Genomic DNA, 13,655 nt, shown 5'->3' with positions numbered 1-13,655 from the left:
CATATTTGACCTGACTTGTCACACTTTCTTCCATTACAGCAAATATTTTGCACACCACTGTGTGTCTCTGTAAATGCTTCCCCAGTTTGAAGCTGAGTCGAACATTGATATGCTGCTCATAACATTTGGACATTTGGAAAAATGCTACAAATACTATACAAAATCGTAAAGTAACAGCTGCTGAATGATAGCCAGTACTTTCAGAAATGCATGACTGATGGCTAGTTACTTAGGAAGGATACCACTATCCAGCACCATTTTACTATAAACCACTAACACATTGCATTTGTGCAATATTTTCAAAGTTCAGTTATCCTTTGAACAGTTAATTAATTAGGATGACCATTTCAAAATATTTGAAATCACTTCAGTTTGGTAATTTACTTTCTGTTTAAAAAAACCCATGGCACTACAGCCATGTCTGGCCTCAGCCCACCAAGCAACCATTGCTCAACCCGAAGGCCTGCAGACTATCAAACTTTCTGTTTAGAATCTGTAATATATTAGATATAATTCATTGTGAATATTATTAACATTAAATAATGGACATCAATATTTAAAAATATTAATAGTGTTAGTTTAACCCAAAATTATATGTTTCCTTTAAGTTCCTTGAAAACTTAAAAATTGAATAACACACCAGAAATTTTACTATGGTTTGTTGTAATTTTAAGTTTATTTTGTTATTATATATAAATTATTGAATTTTATTTATAGATATTGATGAATGTTCGGAATCTAAAGGACTATGTCACCACAAATGTATCAATGTCTGGGGAAGTTATCGCTGTAGTTGTAACCCAGGATACACTCTTCAAGCTGACAACAGGTAAGTAACCATACCTAAATCTGACAGTGCGTAGTTATCATACCTGAGAATTGTGTGGTAGAAACGAGTAAAATTATGTTCTAATAGTGCATGGTATGCCATAACTTATTAGATTAGATGTTGCTTCCCCTTCATGTTCCATTTGCTGACATGAGGTCAGCGAGATGATATTAAATAGTATGCTTTTATGGCCAGATGCCCTTCCTGACACCAATGTCAGTTGAAGAGCTAATGAAGATGAAATGAATGATTGTGAATAAAATTAGGTAAGAATTGGGAAGGAATCTGCTGTGGCCAATGAATAAGGAACTGTCCTGCTATTTGCCTCGAAGTGAAAATGGAAAACTGTGGAAAACCATTCTCAGGTCAGCCAACGGTATGGGGTAAACTCACTTGTCTCCCAATGCAGAGCATGGCTCCTTTACCATAGCATATTAATGCGTGCAGCCATGCTGCACGATATTCTGCTTTCATGAGTAATACGCCATACATCTGCTGTAATTCACTTTGTACACACTAAAGTTATCTCCTTTTCACTACATTCCTCCTCTTCATTAACCGATCCCTTGTAAACTGACCTTCCTTCATTTCAAAATAAATTCTCAAAAATACTCTCAAAATAACTATATTTCTTGACTTAAAACCCAACATATTCTACTGTGGCTTAGAAATTTAACTTTACTATTATGAGTATTTGCCTCATTTCACGTCAATGACATATTTTTCTTCAAATAGAGAGTGAGTGCTCTAAAGTCAATATTTATATCTTATATGAACTCAAACTAGCTGAGTCGATAGCAATATAGTACTAGAAGAGGAATGGTGGAAGGATCCAACATGGTGGAGGGCTTTGGTACACTACCGTACATAGAGAGAATCTGGGAAAGGGAATTGCTGAAGAAAAAAATATGAGATTAATTAAATCTTTATCCCATAAAGATCCTTTTCCTTTGTATTTGTCCAATATACTTATAACGACAATAAAATGAAGGTTTCCAGTGGCAAGGTTTTATCTCATTGGTGCTTTATACAAGCATAACGTTAATATCACTATACAGATGTTAACTCCACACTTGACTGGTTATGCGTAACAGAGATGTCTTTTTGTCGATGGTATAGTTGGCTTGGAGAGAGAGTGATTGTAGCAAATATGGGCTACACCTTATTAGAAAAAGATATTCTGAATTGGTAAATTTGTTAATAAAATATCTAGTAGAATGCTCTTGAGAAACTAATTAAGAAAATGGGGAGTGTTGCAAATCCTAATGGCCAAACTTGAGTTTCACAGAAAATGATTTATAAAGTTCAACCCACATAAGTAATGAAATACTGCATGTGGATATGGAATCAATTCACAATTGTATTGTCAAATACATAATCCTAGGAAGACACCAGTAAATAGTTTAGTTAAAAATATTACAGGATATTACCAAAATGTTAATGGACTTTAGAAACCAAACCAAACCAAACCCCATGGCACTACAGCCCTTGAAGGGCCTTGGCCTACCAAGCGAACGCTGCTCAGCCTGTAGGCCTGCAGATTACGAGGTGTCGTGTGGTCAGCACGACAAATCCTCTCGGCCATTATTCTTGGCTTTCTAGACCGGGGCCGCTATCTCACCGTCAGATAGCTCCTCAATTCTAATCACGTAGGCTGAGTGGACCTCGAACCAGCCCTCAGGTCCAGGTAAAAATCCCTGACCTGGTTGGGAATCGAACCCGAGGCCTCCGGGTAAGAGGCAGGCACGCTACCCCTACACCACGGGGCTGGCAATGGACTTTAAAGCAAACTAAATTCAGAATTTTTCATGTTTAGCTGAATATGACTTTATGGATTTAGTGTAAAAGAATTAGGACTTGGGACATATTCAATTTTTAGATGTAATAGTTCTAAGCAATCCATGGTGGTGTAATGGTCTACATTTGGAAAGGGTTTAAACCTGCTTTCATATCATTCAACAGCATTGTTGAACAGTTGTTTGTGACCGTGACTTTTAACAGCACATACTTAATCATTGGTGCTGTTTTCCACCCAGGTCTCAGGCCCAAATATATTTTGACCATTGTGTTGCTGTTGAAAACATTACCTTAAATCTGGACAACCATTTATTACTGCTTTCAGGAGACTATAATTTATCATATTTTAATTTTGTTGTAAACAATAAAACATTTCCTGCCATTATGTCAGTAGGTAACCACACTGTGCTATCCAGTTACAGACACATTTTCTTATCTTTGTTCACATCATTTTAATTTTCTTAATCATTTTCTTGATTTACAGTAGTTATCAATAACTCCAGTTGAAATAAAGTAAAATCTATTAATGAATGCAAATTACCCCTTGATAGAAACCACTTAGATTTAGACATTTCATTACCTATAAATAAGATATACAAATCCTTATCCACCAATAGGTATTGTACTGACATTTTTAATGGAGATTATAATGGATTAAGTTACTACCTGTCTCATTTCAGCTGGAAGGTGATGATCCAGTATGTATAAACTAACAAAGCAGTAGAATTCTTCTGTTCAGTACTACATTAATGTATGAACTTTTACATCACCAAACGGAATTCTAAGAACACTAAATCACTGAAATGGTATACTTTTAAACTGAAATCACCAATTATTGAAAAGAAGAAAGCACATAGGTTGTACCAACTATCAGGCCTCCGTAGTGACAATCAGCAGTTCTCCAAATTAAGAAATGAATACAAGTTGGAATTCAAATCTTGCTATATAAACTATATCTCCAACTGTGACATCCAATCCCAACAAATTTTTGTAACATGTAAGTTCTAAAAGGTCAGTTCATCATTGTATCTTAACCCTTTGAAGTCCTTTTATTTCACACAGTCCAGCAGGACCAGTATAGATGATATTTCATCAAAGTATGGTATTTTTGAAAACACTCAATAGGGTGAAGCCCTGGATTTCATGAACATTTTTTACAAGAAACTTGATTCTCTGTCTCTGTCCTTTACTTTTTCAGTCAGCACACACCACACAGTCCTTAGATTGTGATTTCTCCAGTTTGCTAAGTAAGTGTTTCTGTTGTCCAACATCTGTTTTTCATTCATTGACTATGCCCCACCACCACCACCACCACCACTTTTGTGCCAGATATTGGATTTCTCACAGAGGCCACTAACTCTCATATATACTGTTTCTGGAATTTCAGGTGTCTCACAGCTCTGAGCTGGTTTCTGGCTCTGTCAAGATTAAACAGGACGAAACTGATCACTATAGCAACTTCCAATAACCAAAAGAAACATTTCTTCCACCATCTAATATATTTTCTTGCAAGTAAATAAATTGAAGCATAATGATCTGCTCTAGCTATGCCACCCATTCTAGAAGTATATTGCAAGTTCTTCTTGGCCATCACCATGACTTTGCAACCTTTTGGGTTTCTGCATTTTGATAGGTACAGAACATTAGAACTCATCACTTGTCCTGCCAAGAAACTACCATACTACCATAACTTTGTCCTCTTTAGGAAAAGTAGCTACGTCATGTTTCTTCTGTTTCTTCTTTACTTCTTTCAGAAACACAATTTTTTTCTTAGTAATTGTCCCAGTAAGATATACTTTCATTGCAGGTAGTTCATTAGCCAATTGAAGGCTAATGCAAAATCCGTCAGTAAATAAATGGTACCAACTACCTACCACCAGCTGCTTGTAAAAATTGGCCTCAGAGGTGTAAAACAATTCTTCTGGCAAATAGCATTCCTGGCCTTGGCAATGGCTATGTTGTAGTATTTCAAAAATAAGGTTCAAATGCACAAATGTACCCAGTTTCTGAATAAGCCAGTATGGAAATATGCAATCTTCACTTGATTGGTCTTTGAGGGTTTTATGTTTTCAAAGGTACATGTCCCTTGAATCCTACAGTGCTTTCATCTATGGCAATACAGTGATGAGGTTTGAAATACTCCAGAAATGTGTGCTGCAAATAGGGGACAACATACCTAACCTTTTGGCCTCTACTCTATGTACCATTTGAAGCTTCGTCCTGTGGTGGTTTTAAATACAGCATCCAGAATGTCTGAAGATAATGACTCCTAGTAAAAACTTTTTTTTTTGCTAGGGGCTTTACGTCGCACCAACACAGATAGGTCTTATGGCGACGATGGGATAGGAAAGGCCTAGGAGTTGGAAGGAAGTGGCCGAGGCCTTAATTAAGGTACAGCCCCAGCATTTGCCTGGTGTGAAAATGGGAAACCACAGAAAACAATCTTCAGGGCTGCCGATAGTGGGATTCGAACCTACTATCTCCCGGATGCAAGCTCACAGCTGCGCGCCTCTACGTGCACGGCCAACTCGCCCGGTCCTAGTAAAAACAGTCTAGGAGATTGGCATATATGAAAGTCAGTGTTTAGAAAAATGTTCTTTTATATCTGATTTATCATTGAATGCCATAGTCAATATAACACATAAAAATGGTATCACCTCAATCAAAGTGAAGTCTTTCCATCCCCATCCAGTCAAATTGCTTCTCAAAGGAGCATCGGCAAACTGCCTGATAACTGAATTCCAGGATTAGGAACTGTGAACTTATAATGACTGAAATGAGTACATGGTGGCTTTATCCTCTTCCACCCAGAATTGTCTGTTGCACTGCTTTTTTCCTTCTGCTTCTATCTCACTTTGTTAATTACACTCACTTGCACTAACTTCATCAATATCTTTTTCAAAAAGTCATTATCATCAGAGGAAAAATTCTCTTTATGACCAAATAAAATACCTTCAATATTGGAGTCATTCAAGTAATGATCATTTGTAGTTGATGCCATGTTTAGAAACGAGAGTTACAGAAGGTCAATGATCCAAACAAAGTAAGATTTTAACACTTAAAATACCTAAATATAACATGCAAAGTGCTACAAACTGTAGTTAAGAATTTTACTCACCAGATAGTAGGCCTATTAGAAAAAACTCCCAGTACAATAGTAATTAATACAAAGCAAAGGTGGGCACAATTTGGCTCAATGAGCAGTATGTGAAGTAACCTTTTACTTGTTTAACTTGTTTAACTTCTCCATACTTGTCATTTGATTCAGAGGCACTCTGCTTCTTCAATAGTCCAATTCTTCTCTGGTTGTCTTTCCAAAACCTCTGCTGTCAAAGCATGGCCAAGGTGTTCTACTCAAGGCATCTGGTAAATAAAGAGCACAAAGTGTGAGACCATCAAGTACCGCAATCAGTCTTCACTTTACAACAATGAATCAACCCCATCGCTGGATACTCCCCAGCAGAGCTGTTCCTTGGATACCAACAACATTTTACTCGTGACTGGGAAATTCAATCATCTCTCACTTATGTTCAACATGACACAGCAGTCTCCTTCACTGGATGGCAGCTCAACCAGCAGCAGGACATCCAGAGGAAGCATGCATTGGCTGAGAAGAGAACACTTGCCCACCGAAGACTCTAGATACCGTACCAAAGAAGACCAGGTCTTCCTATCAGGCCAACCAGTACTGCAGTTAAATAACCCAATCAGTAAAAAGATTGGTGAATTTCATACAGGCCTCGCACCAAAGAGGACTGGACCCATCAAACTGGACAGGCAGCTGTGTCATGGTGTGTAGCTGCTGAGAACACCTCCTCCAATCAAGGTCCATGCAGTGGAGCTATGAGAAGTGAAATTCCCCCTTACGAGTTCAGGGCGAGATCGATGCAAAAAGGGAATCTTTTCCAGCTGAATTGGAGACAGATATCAGTGTGCACCAATGTACCAGACACAGTATAATCCGGTCATAGAAAGGAGGAAACTGAGCTCACTAAACCGAAGGAAAGACTGGACCTGGGAGTTATGAAGGATGAAGCTACCGAACCTGAATATAACTTCTGTCCTAGCAAATATTGACAAGAAGTGCAAAATTGTTTTAAGTTATAGAGGGATGACTGATGAAAATTTAGATTATGTGTATAACTGAACACAATTTTTAATTTGTTATAAGTTACTTGTTACAGTTACAGGACAGGTCACATATTTACATTTAATCATGGTGTATACAGCTCATGCATTAGTGTTAGGCTATGCTTTCCATAATCCTTAATGTATTCAGTCATTCAGGAAACTTCTGGTACCGGGTATTATCTATACCATAACTCAAGGGAAGTTAGCTTAAAGTTACATCATGTTTATCACAGTAAATAAATGTCCGTGTTTCTCAAGATGTTGAGAGAAACCTCCATTTGTGTGCATGTGTTAATGTAAGTGAGCTCTGGAATCTTCAGGTACCAAAGACATGTTATATAATGTTCTAGGTATTTGTAGATGTCTTCAGGTTATGTGCAGAGTCACAAACTTGCTTCAAAACAATTCTAGAACAGGTACTCACCAAGTAATTCTCAATCTTATTTTAGAATTTTCCAAGTATCTTGTAGTAATACTGTGTTGTGTAAAAGTATAATTATCTAGAATCATAGCCAGTATGAATATAAAATATGTTGAGATCAGTTTGGTGAGTTAGTAGTAGAATGAAAGGTATGGAATTGTGTTTTTGATACTGTTATGGCAGATTCATTGCGGTGTAGTAGAGTAATGTGCTGATAGTCAGTGTGTTGCTGCTTATACTGAAGCTGCAACTGCAGGTCTTTCATTATTTCACTGAGGGCGTTACAAGTCATGGCGTCAGTTGTTGTTGTACCAAGCTATTGTAGATCAGTTGTACCATACTAACATTACTTATAAATCATTGCTAAACTATTGTTTGTATATTTCAAGTATTATTGTATTTGTGTTGAGTGCAAATGTATATAAGTGTGGCCTGTGATAGTAGTGGTGTTAACACAGTTTGACTGATAATTAACAAGGTTAATATTTTATGAACAAAACTATTGGATTTATCGTAATTTTGACTAATAAATTAATGACACCTATTCTTTAAGGTTTTAATGGGTGAAGAGATTTCTCATAATATCAACTGATAAAGTAACAACACCTATCCTTTAAAGTTGTAATAGGTGGAGAGATTTCCCTGCTGCAGAAGAGATGAGAAAGCAAGGTGAACAGGCCCAGAGGTGGAACTGTGCTGACCAGTGATTTATAGTCACACAGTATGAAGAATTCTGGTTGATGCTTCTTGTTTAAAGGGGCCTAATTGTGGTTGATTCTGATGTACCAAGTAAAGAGTAAAGAGGCAACATGAGATCCTTGAGGTACTCCAATGGTAACAGTGATAGGCTCAAAAAAGATGTGTCATTTTAAAAATCTGTATGCAATTTTTAAGATATGTTGCAAAGCAGGAGAGGAGAGGCCCATTAATTCTAAAACCTGTCAGTTTTTGCTACAAGATATCATGGTCAACAATGTCACAAGCTTTTGTGAAGTCTGTATAAATGCAGTCTACCTAAAAATGGTTCTCTACTGCACCTATGTGGAAAACTAGGTTCAGTACATTCTGGATTGAGGGGAATGGGACTGGGAGCAAAGATACCCTCAAGAACGTGTGATTAAGAAGTCCTGCATGAGTAGGAAGAGGATGGGCCAAATTGTTAGTAAAAGGTACCATCCACACCCAGCCATCACCTTGAGGACTGGTAAGAGATAATTTTCAGCCATACTAGATAGTCAAGCAGGTAACACGTAAATAAAGCTGTAGCTGACTTACCACCTACTACGAACAAACGCATTTGTTATCCAAATAACATTTTAAGAGACTCTATTTTGACGAGAATGAAGGCAATGCAATACCAGATGCTTTTGGATTATGCAGCGCATGAGATATTCTTGAGCGAGGATAGACCTCAGACAGACGCATGGATGGATGTAAATAATGAAAGACCCTCTTTTCCGCTTTCTGGTGCGTAGGAGGGAGGGGACAGGTGCTGAAACGTCTTCCTGGTAGTTATCAGGCTCAGTTGGTAGGAGGTGTCGGATTGAACCGAACGTTGTGTTTCTAGTGAGTTCAAGAGTTGTTGTCTTCTGTGGCTAATGGAATAGCGAAAAGAGGTATGTGTTCTCACTTTTATGCGTAATATAAGCGTTCTGCACTAAATAAATTGTTCACAATGTGTTGTAAAAGGAAGAGGTTGTAGAAATTAGATTGTTTTTAGAATTTGCTCGAAGAAAACTTCACGAGTGCCTCATAGTGTCACTTTACTTTCAACATCATTCGATGGGAAATTTAATGTAGATTCAGGATCTGTAGTGGTTTGGTTGCGCACGAATGTGCATAATGATTTATTTTTTTATTTTCAGTGACTATGTGGGCGTTACCGCGAGAAGAATTTTTCAAAGCGTGGCGGTCGTGTCGTAAAGAGGGGCGTTCAGAAGTCATATTTCAATATGTTATGAATAAATTTGAGTCTACAACTCTTACTGGCACTCAGGTTCAGGAGCTAAGAAACAAAATTAAGTTGATATTCCATAAGATTAACAAAAAATGAGAGAGTGCAGGAAGAAGAGAACAACGATTTCGGGAAAATTTCGTCGCGGCTTTGTATGTTAACTACATGCCCGTAACTGTGCATAACATTTGAATACACAGTACTAAAGTAATTGAAAATTTTCTTGTGCCAATAGGACCTTTATCTGAAGAAGCTCAAGACGCTAGAAATAAAGATTGTCGGAGGTCTCGTGAACATCATACTCGAAAATGTAGCAGGGATTCAACGAATAGAGACTTGCTTAACATGTTGATTACATCAGATCCTTTAATAAACAAGTACCGAACAATGCCACGTAAAACTCCTGGTAATCTACCTATGGAAGCTATTGAGTTACTTAATGACTCCCAAGATCCTTTCACATCAAATGAAGAAGACCAGGATAGCAATGACTACGATGCTCTGGACTCTACAGTCGAATCAGGGAACGAATTAACATTAGATATATTGTTATTATTAACGGGATGAGATTGATGAGACAGTTGCTTGTAAATAATATAATCCTTTAACGTCTTTTATCAAATGTTTTTGAGTGTAATCTTTCCTTTTTATTGTGCAAATACAATATAATATATTAATAATATTGTTTTCGTGTGTAAGGTGTGTTTACTAAAACTACGTCATTAACCGGACTAGGAAATGAAATTGTGTTATAAAGAAATATTGTTGTTTTGATTTTGACGAATATATTTTTTTTAAAAAATTATTGCTATTTTTTGTGCATATTTCGTTGTTCTATGTTTAATACCAATTTAAAATATATTTTCATTCTGGAAGAATTTACATACAGCGCCTTCGTCTATTCCCTCAAATAAGGGTAACAAGAATACTGAACTGAAATTCTCATTGTTATTCATATTTCATCCAGTTTTAAACAGTATGTTTATTACTGTCATAAACTATAATATACACATCCAAATCGTGATATTTACTCCCGTAAATCGACGATTCTATTGTTGCTTTCGGTCATTTTTTAAACCTCCCTTTTCCCCTCACCCCTATATATTTACCCCCGAAGATCGTACACTTTAGACGAGGCCAGACATGAATTCAGCGACCTCGAAATCGGTATATTGCCAACTTTAAATAGGATACCAACACTATTAACGACGTTCTTAATTTTTTCCACCTAGAATTGGGATTCGACACACTGTGCGTCGTTCGTCCCGCCGATGATCACTACTGCATCACGACTTCCGAGATTTCTTGCCGCCTGCTCCGTGTTTTCCAATACCTTCTTCATTGGGGCCGCAGGATAGATGACTGCCGATGCTGCAATATCTTCATTGACCATTTTCTCCGCAATTCCCCTCGCCTGGCTATCACCAAATATAGGAACGTTCGATACTTTCGCCGGTGCACTGTGTGGGATTTTAGGCCTAACTTTGCCGCTTCTCGTAACGGATTTTGCGCTATACGTTTGACTGCTTCCTATACGGATACCTTGCGTATCGCTTACTTCCCTCAGGGATGAAAATCTATTTTTGGTGTCAATTACAAAGTTGTCCTTATTAAACTGTACACTTTTCCTCCTAGAATCTGAAGCAACTTGACACCACGCGCTAGAATTCTCGGAGCCACCTGTGTTCTGAGTGTTTACTGGTACCGGTACTTTCGATTCCAGTAGACGTACCTTTTCCTTTAAAATCTCATTCTCCGCTTTTAATGCTTGTAAATCCTGTTGCAATAAAGAGAGAATTACAAGTACATTATCATTACGTCTATCCTCCAAGTAATGAGACGCCAGCGATTCGTTGACCGTTGTAGGCCTAGGTTTGTTACCGCTATTCAAATTGCTCTCGCCACAGCTAACACAAGTCCAGGTATCTTCATTTTCAGCAAAACCAGCACTACATATACACTCAAAATGGTACCAAATTAAACACTTTTCACACTGGATACCATTCTTCACTCGCTTCTTGTTTACACCACATTTATTCCCGATTATTTCGCAAGAGAACCGGGAGCTATCTTCACTTACATCCTTCGCTGACGCCATCTTAGTTGTGTCAAGGCCATCCTGCCATTGTTCCTGCCTGTTTGTACCAGCAATCACTCTCGCTACTTGCATGTCTATTACTTATGAATAGCATATTCTGAGTCCACCCAGCTTTCACTCCCATAAATCAAAGTTGGTCTGGAAAAATACTGATGTAAAGATAGTTTCAACTGGGAACTGACTTCCCTTTTACAGATACTGCTAACCGGAACTGCGAGCCCTCTCTAGCTCTACTGCACCTTGATTCAATCTTAGTTACTATACTACCATCCTGCAAGAACACACATCCTAAACTCTTGAAAATAATCTACCTGTTCCAACTTCAGATACCTAATTTTAAATTCACTTCTCTTGTATTTCTTACGTACTGACGTAAATTTAGTCTTGGAGAGTCTAATTCTCATACCATACTTATTATACCTATTTTCAAGTTCCAAGATATTAGGCTGCAGTCATTCGGCACGATCTTCCATTAAGACCAAGTCGTCAGCATAGTCTAGACTGCTTACTACATCTCCCCCTAACTGTGTCCTCCCTGTCACTTAATACCTTTCAGTAGATGATCAATAGAGGTGAAAGATTACAACCTTGTCTCACCCCTGTAGGTACCTTGTACCAAGAACGAATTCAAGTATCAATTCTCACTGCATCCCAGTTGTCAACATAAATGCCTTTGATTTACGGTACTTTAATAATCTACGCTTATTCTCACAGTGAAATCGACCATAAACACTATCCTATCCTTGTTGTTGACCCTAACTACAATGTCACTCAATGCTTTATAAAACTTGTCAACTTCATCTTCACCTGCACACTCACATCGCGAATATGCTGAGAAAATTCTCGCCCTATTTCTTCTAACTGCCAAATCTACTCACATAATTCGCTCATTTATATATATTTATATACGGTAGTATTCCTGATGAACTGTCCTGCCCCATACTCAGCCTTTCTTCATTTAACACCTGTTAAAGACACTCTATAATCTTCTATGTCTTCATCGCGATCTCCCCTTACCCAGATATCATGAATTCCTAACACATTATTATTATTATTATTATTATTATTATTATTATTATTATTATTATTATTATTATGTTACACACACGGTGTGTATAAGTAACGCGGAGGAAAAACGGTGAGCATTTATGTTCCCAACATAAGATTCTCATACATAACTTGAAAACTGACATTGGATTTTCTATCGACGAAAGTCTGCAGGTATATACAGTAATTTTGAAATAAATGATTATTGCATATAGTATTAAAAATTCTAAGCTTGTCTGTATTAAATTCATATAAAATAATTTTCCTGTCTTCACAGATCTTGCCATGATATTGATGAATGTGAAGAATTCAAGGATAGAAAATTATGTATTGGCATTTGTGTTAATGAACCAGGGAGTTACACATGCCGCTGTCCAAACGGATACCGTCTGGGTTCTGATGGCAGGACATGCCAAGGTAAGCTATGAACTTCCTAAGTGCTAGTGTTTAAATATTTTTTCCAGGAAGTTTTCTACGAAATTTTTCTTCCCCATCATTAAATTATTGGTCCATGACAAATAAAATGATAAGCAAATACTTTTAAGCCAATATGATGAACTGAGAGCAAATGTAGGAAAAAATTGCAACATTTTACACTTTCACTTGTTAACCAATGTAATTTGCAAGGCTTTCGAAGAGTCGCGAAATGTTATTATATCGCACAGGTATATAATAGTTTATGGCTGTTTTGCAGTTACTTGCCTGTTTTTATAAGCTTTGTTCTAAGAAATATGAAGTGTCCATTTTATACTTGTTGCTTTGTCCACACGCTTCTCCTGAAAATGTCATGATGATTGTCGCTGAGAAATCTGATGGCTTTATCATCCTTGATGGTTCACTGCATATGCATTAAATGTCTCCTGATTATAAGAGATTATGAGCATAATAAATTTCCATGTATGTTACATTTCACAATTTTTGTTTTCTTATATCACATTCCAGTAGAATCCACTGCTTAGTATGGCTGTCACTTCTAATTGTCCAGTCACTTCGTTAACAATGTTCATGGGACACTTTTTACTTCAAATAGTTGTACTTCAGATCTCGAAGTAAAATACATTTCGCCGAATCCCTACCAGATACTAGTCAGATCCTCCAACTTGCTTGGAGCTTGCCTCTTTTTCTCAAGACCGTAGGAATGAAACTTGTTGTTTTAAGGAGCAAAACACTGAATTGGCATAAACAAATTAGATCAGTGTTGATTGTTGTTTTAAGAAGCAAAACACTGATTGAACATTAGCTAAATAGCATTTTAAAAGATGAACATATTGTAGGCCTATATTAAATTCAATCAATCACCACTGATCTGCAATTAAGGTTATTGCCCAGATGGCATATTTCCTATCAGTTGCTTACCTAATCTTCTCTTGAATGATTT

General features: G+C 37.2%; 1 protein-coding gene across 3 annotated transcripts in view; it reads left to right on the top strand.

Moving 5' to 3' along the window:
• The window catches only part of LOC136864416 (fibulin-1), a 451,544-nt gene that overhangs the window by 424,304 nt on the left and 13,585 nt on the right, over positions 1–13,655 (top strand). For all 3 annotated transcript variants that reach the window (XM_067141388.2, XM_067141387.2, XM_067141386.2), the window contains 2 exons: positions 718–829; positions 12,555–12,694. In XM_067141388.2, the coding sequence (XP_066997489.2) occupies positions 718–829; positions 12,555–12,694 (252 nt within the window). The remainder of the gene's footprint in view (positions 1–717; positions 830–12,554; positions 12,695–13,655) is intronic.

This window comes from Anabrus simplex, chromosome 2 (genome assembly GCF_040414725.1).
Source record: "Anabrus simplex isolate iqAnaSimp1 chromosome 2, ASM4041472v1, whole genome shotgun sequence".
Lineage (NCBI taxonomy): Eukaryota > Metazoa > Arthropoda > Insecta > Orthoptera > Tettigoniidae > Anabrus > Anabrus simplex.
Note: the sequence above shows the minus strand (reverse complement) of the source record. Positions and strands in the feature narration are given on the sequence as shown.